Source organism: Astatotilapia calliptera, chromosome 17 (assembly GCF_964374335.1).
Source record: "Astatotilapia calliptera chromosome 17, fAstCal68.1, whole genome shotgun sequence".
Classification (NCBI taxonomy): domain Eukaryota; kingdom Metazoa; phylum Chordata; class Actinopteri; order Cichliformes; family Cichlidae; genus Astatotilapia; species Astatotilapia calliptera.
Window position 1 is genome coordinate 24143052 of NC_137438.1, and position 13130 is coordinate 24156181.

The 13130-nt window shown below is 39.5% G+C and overlaps 1 protein-coding gene across 2 annotated transcripts in view; it reads right to left on the bottom strand.

Annotated features, from left to right (window-relative positions):
- The window catches only part of LOC113008735 (ankyrin repeat- and BTB/POZ domain-containing protein 3-A), a 259075-nt gene that overhangs the window by 12587 nt on the left and 233358 nt on the right, over positions 1-13130 (bottom strand). For both annotated transcript variants that reach the window (XM_026146398.2, XM_026146397.2), the window contains 4 exons: positions 9428-9563; positions 4910-5142; positions 1871-2049; positions 1485-1590 (listed from right to left, as the gene is read on the bottom strand). In XM_026146398.2, coding sequence (XP_026002183.2) covers positions 1485-1590; positions 1871-2049; positions 4910-5142; positions 9428-9563 — 654 coding nt within the window. The remainder of the gene's footprint in view (positions 1-1484; positions 1591-1870; positions 2050-4909; positions 5143-9427; positions 9564-13130) is intronic.

Here is a 13130-nt window from a genome sequence, read left to right on the forward strand (position 1 = left end):
ACAAAAGCAAAATAACTAAAATTGTATCTTTGCACAACAAAATTATGGACTTTACTGTAATTTTACTTTGAACAAATATTGACAATCAGCTGCAGTAGTGACAGGTGATGACTCAAGCACCACAAGTAGGACTGAATACCACACACGCAATTCACTTTCACTTTGTCTCTGCAGCCGGACACAAAAACCTTTTTAAGAAGAGCAAACATTAAAGACCTTTGCATGTGAAATTCAAGGTTTTATTTAATCTCCCAAAGCTTCCTTTGAGGAAACTAAGGCTACGTTCACACTGCAGGCGAAAGCGCATCAAATCCGATTTTTTTGACCCTATGCGACCCATATCCGATCATGGTATGACAGTGTGAACGGCACAAATCCGATATTTTCAAATCCGACCTGGGTCACTTTCGTATGTGGTACTGAATCCGATACATATCTGATGTTTTAGAAAGCGACTGCTCTTTGAACGGTCATGTCGCATTAAATCCGTTTTTTACGTCACTGACACAAGACAGACGCCAGTTATCAGCTCCGGAGAAGATATCGCGAACGCTTCCTGGCCATCCAGTGTAGATGTCAGTGAAACTGTTGGGAAGACAACATTGGAGAAACGTGAACATTTTATTCGTACTGTATAATCTGCAGATTCTGACAGAAATCTGCAACTATCCTTTGAAGCACCGCTCCTCTCTAAAACAGCAATAAGGATCATCATTAGGCCATATGTAAATAACAAAATAACTTTATAACTTAAAGCAAAATTGGGAAACGTAAAGTCTGAAACAAGTCTTTATATTAACAGCCATCAGTCAAACAATATTGTTTGCTCTGGGTCTAAACAGAGCGTGTTGTGTGTGACGTCTTCTTTTGCGCATGCGGGCCGCTTTGAGGGTTCACGCTAGAGCGCGTTTGCTGTCACATTTTGTTTGTAGTGTGAACAAGCAGACAAAAAAACCCGGATTTGATCAAAAAATCGGAATTGAGCATTAAGACCTGCAGTGTGAACGTAGCCTAAGAAACCTTCAAATATACTGAATACATTTCTACTACTAGATAATGTTCATACAGCTCCTTAGAACACAAATAAAATCATTTTCTAGATAGATTTCCCCCAAAGTGGTGTTTTTCCAACAAACAGACAAAAAAAAACAAATTATTTGTGAAAATATTTTGAAAACATCAAGAAGATCTTGTTTCATTATGAGTTAATCTGATACTTCTTTGTCTATATGTGGCTTCTTCTGAAGCACAGAAGGATGCACTGTAAATAGGATTAAATCCATTTGTAAACCTTTATTTAATCACCTGCTGCAAATGTCAAAGGAACCTACAGATGTGACGAGGAGAAAAAGCGCGCTCTCTGAGCTTGAGGTAACTCCTCGCTCTAACCCCCCCAAAACACAACAAAAAATAGAGAGAATCTTCACCGCAGTCACATCCTCATCACACAGCAAATGTTAAGCATTAATAACTCGCTCTCTTACCTAAGCGCGAGGTCTGCTTCTTCTTGATCTCCGTCAGCTTAGGGATGGGGAAGGGCCCGTAGCACTGCGTAAAAATGACTGACAGCTGCTGACTTATCACCTCATTCTGCAGACACACACAAACACCAGTGAGGACAGAAACTTTACACATATTACAGTTTTGTGGCCTCGTTTTTTTCCATGAGCAATCCGGGACAAGAAATTATGCAAATGTATGATAATATGGTTTGAAGTGCACTAAATTTATGCAAACATGAGTGTTATTAATGTCGACCCAGCACATGGGCACAGGGAGGTTTGTATTCCCAGAAAGTGTGCCTTACGTTGTCTGATGTTCCTCTAATAAGCGTTTTGTTTACGTGGACATGAAAGAAAGCTCCAGTGACCTTGCTGGATCGGAGGATCTGGAACATGAGTGGCAGGCCGTGCGTGATCAGCTCCTCAGTGTACTCCTCCTCCTGGATGCAGCAGAAGTCTTTGAGCAGGCCCTGGATCAGCGGTCGGCGGTGCTGGATGAAGCAGGTACGCAGGGACTCGAGCCAGGTGTGCAGCGTCCAGGGAACACCTGGGAACACCAGCACACGGAGCGTGAATACACACAACATCCGAGAGCGAGCGGTTTCAAGGGCAACAGAACCGACCATGTTTCCATCACGTGATGGCGTTGTGGGAGGTGGAGGACGATGGCATGGTGGGTGTTTGGATTAAGGGTTTCAGTGAGAATAGAAAAGCAGCACCTGAATGTAATTAAAGAATGCTCTGTTAAATGTGTTGGACGTGAATGAAGTTTAACTGACGAGATGAGCGGAAAATTTATCATCCAGGTATTTTCATACATGTATGTTTTATGGCTTTGAAAATGGCTCATTTTTAAAAAGATTTTTTAAAAACTTAAAATATTGAAAAAAAAAAAGTCAACAGGGAAATGGTGGGACTGAAAAGCCCAGTCTGGAGGTGGCAGGTTTATATTTCTGGTAGAGGTGTGGTCCCTTGCTCAGGGGCAGGGGAGCGGTGGTGCAGTGAGCTCAAGGGCAGTGCCAAGGAGGTTGGTGGGACAGGTGTGCGGCATTAACTAACGAGGTCTCTCCCTAGATAGACAGATAGAAGCCGGAGGAGGGGTGTGTGCTGTACACCAGCTGAAAAGCTACAGGATGTAGGTGCCAAACCTCACAGAACTGCCAGCAGTGTGTTCTCCTAATAAAAAACTGACAAATAAACACGGACGGTGTGTCAAGTCGTCCTCCTTTTCTACAATATTGTTCAGCAAAAAGTTGTATTTTAAAACATATGGCACAACTTCTCAGTTGTTCAGGTCTGTCTGTCTGTGTGTTGTTTCAGGACAGGATTGCTCCTGCTAGCAAAGCTGGAAAAGCAGCATGAGTGGTTGTAATTACTGTCCAGACAAGAACCTTTACAACAGAAAAATAAAGCCAATTGGCAAAAACTACATTTCCTCTAATCCACTGTGTTAAAATGTGCAACCTAAAAGCACAAATTAATGACGTTTACAGCCTGATACAGGTGGGTTTTATTTGGATTTTATGCTTTGTGAGGGTAACTTTGTTTTTAAACTAGCTCATTAAGCCATAAAGTTTAGTATAAATTATGTCATTATTCCACTTTGAGGGATCTCTGTGAAGTTTTGTCTTCTTCAACACATGACATGAGTTGACTCTTCAGCTTCTCCGGCTGATTTAACCCCTCAAATACAGTCACATCCATAAGATCCTGGACAATGAAGACATTTAAGTAATTCTGCCTCTGTACACAGAGCATGTCAAAGGAGGATACAGACTTCAGGCAATCATTAACGCCAAGGGATTTTCATCCAGTTATTAAAAGCAATCCTTTTATTTCAGATTAATGCAAGTTACACTCCACTTTTGAGCCTCTGAAAATTGGGGACTGTGTGTAAAAAAAGCTGTCAGTGTGACATCGTAGGGCATCGTATTGAAAAAATAAATGTGTACGGCATGCCCTTCTATACGATATTACTCGGTATGGTTTTCTGAAAATTTTTTCAAGGTTAACTTCGACCTTGGCAATAAAGGTCAAGGTCAAATGCTTAGCCAGCTGGGTACTACATTATTGTTGGGAAGTTTTATAACGATCCATAAAAAATTGTTTGTTATGTAAAGATTTTACTGATCTTCACATTTAGTGTGACCTTGACCCAATTTTCACCTAAATTAAATCAGCTGATATTGTTATTCACCGTCACACAAAATTTGAACACAATATCTTGAAAACTTGACGCTGGACTGCTAACAAACAGACAAACAAACAGAACCGATCACATAAAAAAACAAGATCACAATGGGAGAGGTTGAAGTTTGCACCTTTGTTTTTCTTTACAGGGGACAAATTTAAAAAAGGGAGAACTAATTATTTTTTTTTTTTACCACAGACGTTGTGATCACGACTGGATCACAAACTAAAATTTTAACTATCAACATAGCGCTCACCACGCAACCACGCTTTAATGAAACATAAACGATGTGAGAAAATACTCCGGACGTTTGCATCCAGAGTTTGATTACATCTCTGCGCAATGGCCAAAACAGCAGCTCGTGTCCATCTTTTATGTACAGTTTGTAATTTTGATGTCAATTTCTCAGTTTTCCACACTTTAATATTTTTTAAAAAGAGTATCCCGGCTAAATAATCCAGCCACAGAAAATGATCTTAATCGTTACCATCATCTGCAAATTTTAAACCAATGTGGATAAGAACGTTTTAAAAGCTCATCACTCACAGATTAGCTTAAATCCTGGAAACATTGTGCCCACAGTTGTAGAAGCTGTGTACCAACACCCCTAAAGCTCGCTAATTAGCAGCTTATATCTCATGTGTAGTTTAACACTTTGGTTTTTTAACTGGTTTAACAAATGGCATATAAGGTGCTAATTGGTGACTTTTAGATGGTGCTGGTAAGTGGGTATGTTTTTACATTTGGACAGCTTACTACTTTCATCTGAAAATTCTTAAATCTATCCTTAAAAACCAACAATTGCAAAGTATCACCTGATAACCTGACAGTACAGAACAGCTACTAAATTGACTGTGAGGTTGTTTTGCTGACTAAAATCAATGAATCCTCATCAAAACCTAATCAGCAGACCACATAAGGTCTTGTGCTCAATGAGCTGGGGTGCAAGCTGATGATTGCCACATTTACAAAATGAGCACTGCCCGAGGACACAGTTCCGTCATCGTGCTCACACCTTCGACCGAGTTATTATCACCTCGGATATAAAAAGTCCTACTTGTGCGAGCGTTTCATGGTTGGATGAGTAGTTGGGATTTCTGAGGACGCGAGCACAGGACAGCACAGGACAGGACAGCACAAGCACATCTTCATGACAGCTGGAGGCAGCGGAGAGCGATGCATTTGTGCCAGTGAAGCATGCATTAGTAAATCTGACCTAAGCTGCGGATGTCTATGGTGATGTCCACATGGCCGTGCTCTGCGCTATGGTACATGGCCTCTCTCAGGGCCCTCAGTCTGGCCTTTCCTGTTCGCAGGGTCCCTCCACCATTGGCCTGGGGAGCCAACCTCTTCTCCCCTGGATCTGAACCCTCAGCTAGAATCTCCTCCAGGGACAGCACATCCCCCTTTTCTTGGTCTGAATGGGACAGGAGCTTCCGAAAAACATTCCTAGATGAGAGAAGAGAGATGAGACAAAATGACAGTGTCAGGGCGAGAGGTAAACATCTGGCCTGGGGTCGAATAATATGAAGGAAAGCTGTGAAATCAATGGTTTCAAGTTAGACACCCACAAGCTGCATTAAATCCACATTAAGCCCGTTTGGCTCTGTAGCTCTCACTGGTGCTCACTCTTAATTGACTACAAATGTCCCATTGTACTCTGAACCTGCATCACCAGCGTGTAGGAGTGATAATATATGACTCTTACAGGGATCAGGCTGAAAAGAAAAACTGTTCCAAATCTCCAAATTTATTGTACTCCATCAACATTGCATTGGATCTGAGCAACACAGCGGCGCAGCAGTAACAGACGCCCTTCTTTGAGAAGAATGGACTCCAGCATGTAACATAAACAGCGTGACTGCGGCCTGATAATGCATCACTGCACCATCTGCTTCAGCGAGGAGGGTCTCGTTTGGAGTCCAAGTGCAGCAAATCATCATGTCCTGTTAGGGGAGGCTGTTTGATCATAAAATGTTGTTTTATTGGTACTAACATGCTGCTGGTTTTGTCAGGTTTGAGCAGAATTACAATGCATGCATGCATAAACCCAAACACTGCATATTCTCAGCTGCAGTAACCACCTCGATCCTTCTGGTTTCAGGCTTTTCACACAGTCTTAAACCTGCAGAGATTTGCTTCCACTCAGCAACAAGAGCATTACTGATGCAGATAAGATGTGGCTCACTGCCACCCAGAGGTGTTGGGTGGGACTGAGGTCAGGGCTCTGTGCAGACAAGTTCTTTAACAGAAACCTCTTCCTGGACAGAACTGTGCACAGGAGCTTTGTATGCAACAATTGTTTAAAAAAAAAAAAAGAAAAAAAAAATGAATGGGTGCTTGCTTATGGGTCATATTTAAACTTTTAACTTAAGGCTTTTTTTTTTATATGTATCTGTCCCAAATTATACATCCTGGCCCACTTTTTCACACCACAATTTTGTGGGTTCAAACATGGCCTCAGATTTAAAGTGCCCCAGCAAAAAAACCCCAAAACAAAAACATGCAAGTGAGTTGACGAAACGTTTTTCATGTGAAGCTAAAATTTCACACCAATCTTTATATGTGTCCACACTTTTTAGTGAAGCTCAAAGTACACAGTGATTTGGGATGGAATGACCCAATGTTATGATGACCAGAGACAGAAATATCTTTAAAATTTGTCAACTTTTAACATGAGAAATACTAGTTGCAAAAGCAAAGTAGACCGGCACGAATACCAGTACCGCTGGTCTTCTTAGATCTTCACTAAGTTCTTTGGACTTTCCTGTTGTTCTGATAGTTGGTCAATCCAGCAAGTGCTGTCAAACAAATCCTTTAAGCTGGAAAACAAGCTTAATGTTAGCTTACTTTATCCAATGAAAAACCAGTTCTAATGTATGTTGGGGGTTGTTGTCCTGCTGGAACACCCAGACCTGTCCAAGTTTCAAACGTCTAGCTGTGATTTTAGGTGACAGTGAAGAATTTGGTAATTCCATCCACTTTGTGTAATGGAGCAGTACCACTGGCAGCAAACTAACACCAGAGCATGATGCTACCACCAGTGTGCTTTAAAGCTGGTATTTTTCGGTTTGAAAGACTCACCTTTACTCTTCCAAACATTGCTCCTGTCATTGTGGCCAAAAGGCTCAATCTTTGTCTCGTCTGACCATAAAACCTTGCTCCAGAAGACATATGGCTTGTCCAGGTGGGCAGCAGAAAGTTTCAGTTGAGCTTGAAGGTGTCCATTCTGAAGCAGGGGTTTATTTCTTGGTCACCTGCCTCTCAGTCCATGGAGATGTGAAACTCTCTTCACTGTGGACAGTGATGCTGATGTTCCAGCAGGTTTCCAGTTGATGGCAGGCTTGAGCCTTGATGGTTCCTGAACATCCTAATCAGTTACCTATCAGAGGTGACAGTTTGGGTCTCCTTCCAGAATTGGTGGTGACACATCCATATAACAATTGCTTGGACTGATGATCTTGGAATCTGCAGCTATTTACAAATGACTCCAAGAGACCTTCACAACTTAAATCTACAATCCTCCTTCTTAGATCTTCAGTGAGTTCCTTGGACAATGAGCGCCGTCAAACAAATTTGTTTCATGTTGGCAAAGAGAAACTACCAGAAGTCAATCATAATCACTAACAAGAACTTAATAGAGCTTGGCTTTGTCAAGTTAAAAAAACAACAACTGCAGAACCTTCATTTCCACTTATTAAAATATTTAGGTGACTGTATGTATACACTTTAATCCGTATGCATATTTTTATACTCTGTGTGGATCAAAGAAAATCCACAGTAAATGCACCCAACTCATGAACTTTTGAAGTCATTAAAGATGTTTACTTTACAATCATTCAACCCTGGGAAAAGAAAAGTTCAAAGAAGTAATTAAATCCCCAAAATACCATGAAATTCATGCCCATGAGGAGGGGATGCAAACTTCTGCCCACAACTGTATTGTCTCTGAAATCCTACCTTCACCGTTTCCACCCTCACTAGAAACAAATATCTTGGATATTTTGATGAGTAGATAGCTGACAAGTTTAATGAATGCAAAGGCACAAAGAGGCTTAGTAAAAGCCCAGAATCCAAATAATTAGTCAGAAGATAGGCAGAAAGAAAAAAATACAGCAGTGAAGCACACGAACCACATGGGGAACAGGCAAAAGGCAAAAGTCCATTAAACATATAGATGAAAGACAGCAAGGAGTCCAAGGCAATAAAATACACAGGGAGGGAAAACTAGAAACAAGAAACCAGACTTGAAAGTGCCGAACCACTTGGCAGTGAGAACAAGACCATCTGGCGAAGAACAAAGGGAAGCTGGAGTCTAAACATGTACACTGGAGTGGGTGGTTAACGGACACAGGAGGGCAATTGGTGGATAGGGAACAGGTGTGGAAGACAAGGCAGGTGAAATTAAACTGGGTGAGGCGGACAGGTAACAAGGATGGAAAAAAAAAAATCCCCAAAAAGAGGAAGTAAAACTGACTGGAAAACATAAGAACTAGTGATTAAGGAAGGAAGTGCCAACAATGGATCACCATCCAGTCGATACGACATTCAGGAAACATTATTATTATCAAACCTTTTTTTTTTATTAGATTCAGTTTATTTCTAAAAATAAATACATTTTTAAAAAGTACAAAACCAAGATACGTCAGATGGTTTAAAAAATGTTTTAAATCTGAAAGATACTCAAGACCTACACCCTTATGTAAAAAAAACCAAGCTACAAACTAAACTTTATACAGGGCCGCCTCAATTTTCACACCTATGGATATGTGCACATAACAATAAAAACGAACACTAGTAATATCCAGATGACCAGAGTGAGAACCGAACAAAATGACTCATTTAGCGAATAAGTTCTTCCTCATATTCCTCATATACACAGTTTTTTTTATACTGTAATCAAAGTCAGAAAAAGGAATATTTTGTTTTCCTTTCCAAAGATATGAACATTATCTTTATAGCTACACGGCCAGGATCCAGTTTATGTTTTTTAAAATGCGTCAAGTTTACAAGTTTACATCCAAGATGCTTTTTAATATAATCCACCAAACCACTTACGGACGCTGTCTTGGACATACTTGTAGCGTACACTCACATCTTCCTGTGCTCTTCTGCATGACTGCTTATGCTTTACATACATTCTCAAAGCCTTGTTTAATAACTCTGGCAACTGATAGACAAAATACCACAGGTAGAAATACTTGTGTGCTGGGGTCTTGGAACCTTCACTGTTAGCAACTAGCTACATTAATCCTTTTATTGTTTGCTTCTTGATGCTCGTATATGAACTTTATCTGATGTTAAATAAGAATGTCTAGTGTCTCACAGCCCTAATGCAGCTTTAACCTGCTCACATCACACTGCAGCATGACCATCACACTATAATTGATTGTCCTAATAATGCTGCATTGTGTTGTTGGCTTTCCACTCCACTCCATTTCCTGACAGCCCTCGCTGCTCTGAATGTTAATGGGCTCTGTCTTACTCAGCTGCAGGGAAATTATGTCAAACCGAAGCCACGAGAGCGGCCGAATAGACTGCGGCGCTTATCGCTGCCTGCTGTCCGACAGGGAAACTGAGATATCTGCCTCTCGTGTGCTGCAGGATTTTGTGAGAGGCAGATGGACCGGGGCAGAGTGTGTAAATGGATCAATACTGTGGTAATGGATACGTCTTGGCTGGCTGGAACTTGAGAGTGCATGTGTGTGTGTGTCTGTGCGATTGTCTGTGTCACCTGTGGCCATGTGCTGCTGCCAGGCTGAATGAGTTCATGTCTCCCAGCGGGGTGGAGGAGATGCCGTTTCGACACATGGTTCCAATCATGGGGTCAGCCCCTCTTTCCAAAAGCAAACTCACCAGCTCGAAGTTACCTAACGAGGATGACAGAGGGAAGAGATTAAAAAAGGGAGGACACACACACCCGCATTTGAAAGGTACAGCTTCAGTCCTGTGCATATATTAGAGGGCAAGAGCAGAGATGGGCAGTAACGCGTTACTGTAATCTGATTACTTTTTTCAAGTAACGAGTAAAGTAAGGGATTACTATTGCAAAATCGGTAATTAGATTACCGTTACTTTCCCGTAGGAACGCTGCGTTACTGCGTTACTAAAACCGTGATTTTTTTGCGAGAATGTCTCATGACAGTGACATAAGCGAGTGCGACGTTAGTGACAGCAGCTGTGTGCAGATCAACAATGGATCACATATCGATTGTGGGAGAGAGTATGAGCGTGCAGCGTTTAAAGCGTGGAAGTACTGACCTTACTTTGAGTTTGATTCCATAAAAAGTGACAAAAACATTAGTGTCCGTTGTGCGTAGGAAGAAAACTTTTTACAGCGAAAAAAACCCCTAAACTTCCAAGCAAGCACCGAGTGCGCAACGACGTAATGGGAAACTCACAGAGAAACTCGCGGATTCATCAACTGACCGCGGCACACCTGCACCAGGTTAAACCTCCGCCTACCCCCAGTCCTGCTTTACAGGTGAAAATAGAGCAAAAGGACCGCTGAGTCTTTGACTTTATTTATTTTCTGCTGTGTTTTACTTGCATCTATTTGAAAGAGTGAGTGAAAACACAAAAAATATTTTATTTTATGTGCTGGAATGTGCAGAAAAAAGGTTTAAATGTTAAACTAATTTATTCAAGTCAGAGAATGTTGCAGATAATTACATTTTTGCTTGATGCATAAAGTTAAAAGATTAAAACTGATAAAACAAGTAAAAAAAAAAAGAGACTTTTCCATTTGATTACATTTTGTATGATGATTTATGCAGAAAAAGTAGAATTGGGCTGAAAGATCTATCGCTTTATCACCTCTTCAGGTTGTAAATCGTGTTTTTAAAAAGTAACTAAGTAACTAAGTAATTAATTACTTTTGAAAATAAGTAATCAGTAAAGTAACGGGATTACTTTTTTGGGGAAGTAATCAGTAATTAGTTACTGATTACTTTTTTCAAATAACTTGACCAACACTGGGCAAGAGTTACTATTTACTCCGAGGACACGAGCAGCAAATAATAAATGTAGGTAACGTTTGCTAATCAAAGCAGAAATTCAGCCACTATCCTCTTCAAAGTTTTACTTTACTCTATAGATTACTCCCTGAAGTCTCCGTCTGTCCCACTGCACTTGTCTATCTGTGATGTGACCACCTTAAATCCCTTAAACTATGTATTTGCTCATAGGCATGGTCAGTTTTACGGGTTACTAACAAAAGTTGTGCACAGTCACTGTGCTCTCTTTATAAATAGAAACAGTATTTTTTTCTCTTTACTCACTGGTGCAATGCCTTAGTAAATTTGGCCCAATATGGAAAAAAGTACTGGGAGTTGCTGCGATTCCTATCTATGTTTCGGAAATATATATATTATCAATATTGTGTTGTGTCTAAATCCAGTTTTGTTAAAAAGTTGTCTATGTATCAGAATTTTCAAAGTAGTATTTATTTTAGTTTCTTTTCATTGCTTGAAATTTGCACATTTTAGTCTTTTTAATTATTGTTTATAAAAGGCACAGGTCAGAAGTAAGATTTAGAAAAAATCACTGCTGTTGACTCACAGTGTTGTAGATATCCAAAGTCTCAAGAAAAACAAGTTGTAATGACATTTTTTATCAAACAATACAGATATTGTCTATATGTTTTTTAAATATATATGCACATAGTATTTAGTTTCAGTTAACTACAATAAACTTGTTATGTTTATATCTACATCTGATATAGTAGATGTATGTAAATACTCATTTTTTAAGGTATAAATTATTATTTATTTGTGCACATTTTATAGTCCAAGCTGGGTTTATGTCTCGGAGAGTTTTCTACTTAGCAGACCAGAACTTGACATTATCAGACTGGACACAGCATCAAACAAAACACCATAACCATGATGATCCAATTGGGGATCAAGACATCAAAACACGAGCCTGGACCTGCATAAAGTTATTCTGGGTCTTAGAAAGCCTCTCGCTCATTGCTGTTCATTAACAATATTAGCTTTGGAGCTGATCTTGATTTCATCCACATTTACTATTTAATGAAAAGGATGTGAAAAACATTTACTATCTGTGGTTGTATGTTTTAATCCCTTGTTACCATGGCAGTGTGACTTCCTACACCTCACCAAGCCACCCTTGGTAACACTTGTGAACGGATTTCAACTTGTTAGCAGGTCTGAATGTAGAGTAATGCAAATAAACTGGACAAATTCTATATGTGAGGTTTGCCACTTTAGAAGCTGAAAAGATGACCGTGTTTCCAAACTCTGACTGGTGCTGCAAAGGATTTAAACTGGCATCTTTAAAGCTTACTAATTAAAATAGTGTATCTTGCTTAATTCGTGTAGAAAACGAGCAGAAATCCCCAGAGCTGAAAATAAAGTCAGTGTCACAGCCTCTTTAGGCTTGCACCAAAAAACATAAAAATAAGCAGCCATTTACAACTCCTGCCCCCAGAAAACAAACAAACAAAACACACAGTCAAAAAATGTTGATTTACAAAACACTGAAAACGTAAAATACTGACAATGCCAAACTGAAGGTGTGCAGATTCATCTTGTTCACCAAGTAGGTGTACTAAAAGCCATTTGTCATTTTCTATGATAAAAAAAATAACACATAAAATTACATATACCAACATCTAGATTAGCCTTGCTAGCAAGTGTTACAGTGGGTTTATATTTTAAAATGAAGCCAATAAAAAAAAGTGGAACTGCATTTCCTCCAGCAGCCTCCAGAACTGACTATTTTTGACTAAACTGTCCAACTTTTATAAAGCAGACTTGATCTTACAAGATCCAGTGACTTGTTCGTAAAGTTAGCTAATAGTTTGATAAACTTCAAATTACCTCGTTAAACCTCATAGTGATCAGTGTTAAAGGTCTTTACCAGGTTTGAAAATCATCAGTACCAAAAAACTGAGCCCTTTAATGACCTTTAATGATGAGCTCTTTATTGTAATAGTTCAGTAATACTGAAATATACTAAAATAAGTCTTCTCAAGTAAGTTACTTTTGTTTTTTTCATGTCTTTTCTTAGCTAAAAATGGCAATTTAGTATAACAGTAAAGTAAATAGACTCAATACTTGAAATGTGCAATTCACTTGTATTTTTATTTTTATTCCTATTTATTCTATTTATCCCCTTCGTATATTTTATTTATATTGTCTCTGTATTTATATATATGTGTGTGTGTATAACTCTGTAACTTCTGTCGGTGCTGTGCTTTTTTGGAAATCGAATTTCCCAGAGGAACCCACCCGAGGGATTAATAAAGTTCTATCTAACCTAATCTAATCTAATCTAATCTAAAGGTACACCTTGCTAACAAAGTAAGCTACCACTTGCTAGCAAGGAGCTAGTCTCCCATCCAGACTTCTGTCCAGGAATGGTCACAATCACATAAAAAAAGAAAAGAAACAAAAAAAGAAACAAAAAATCTG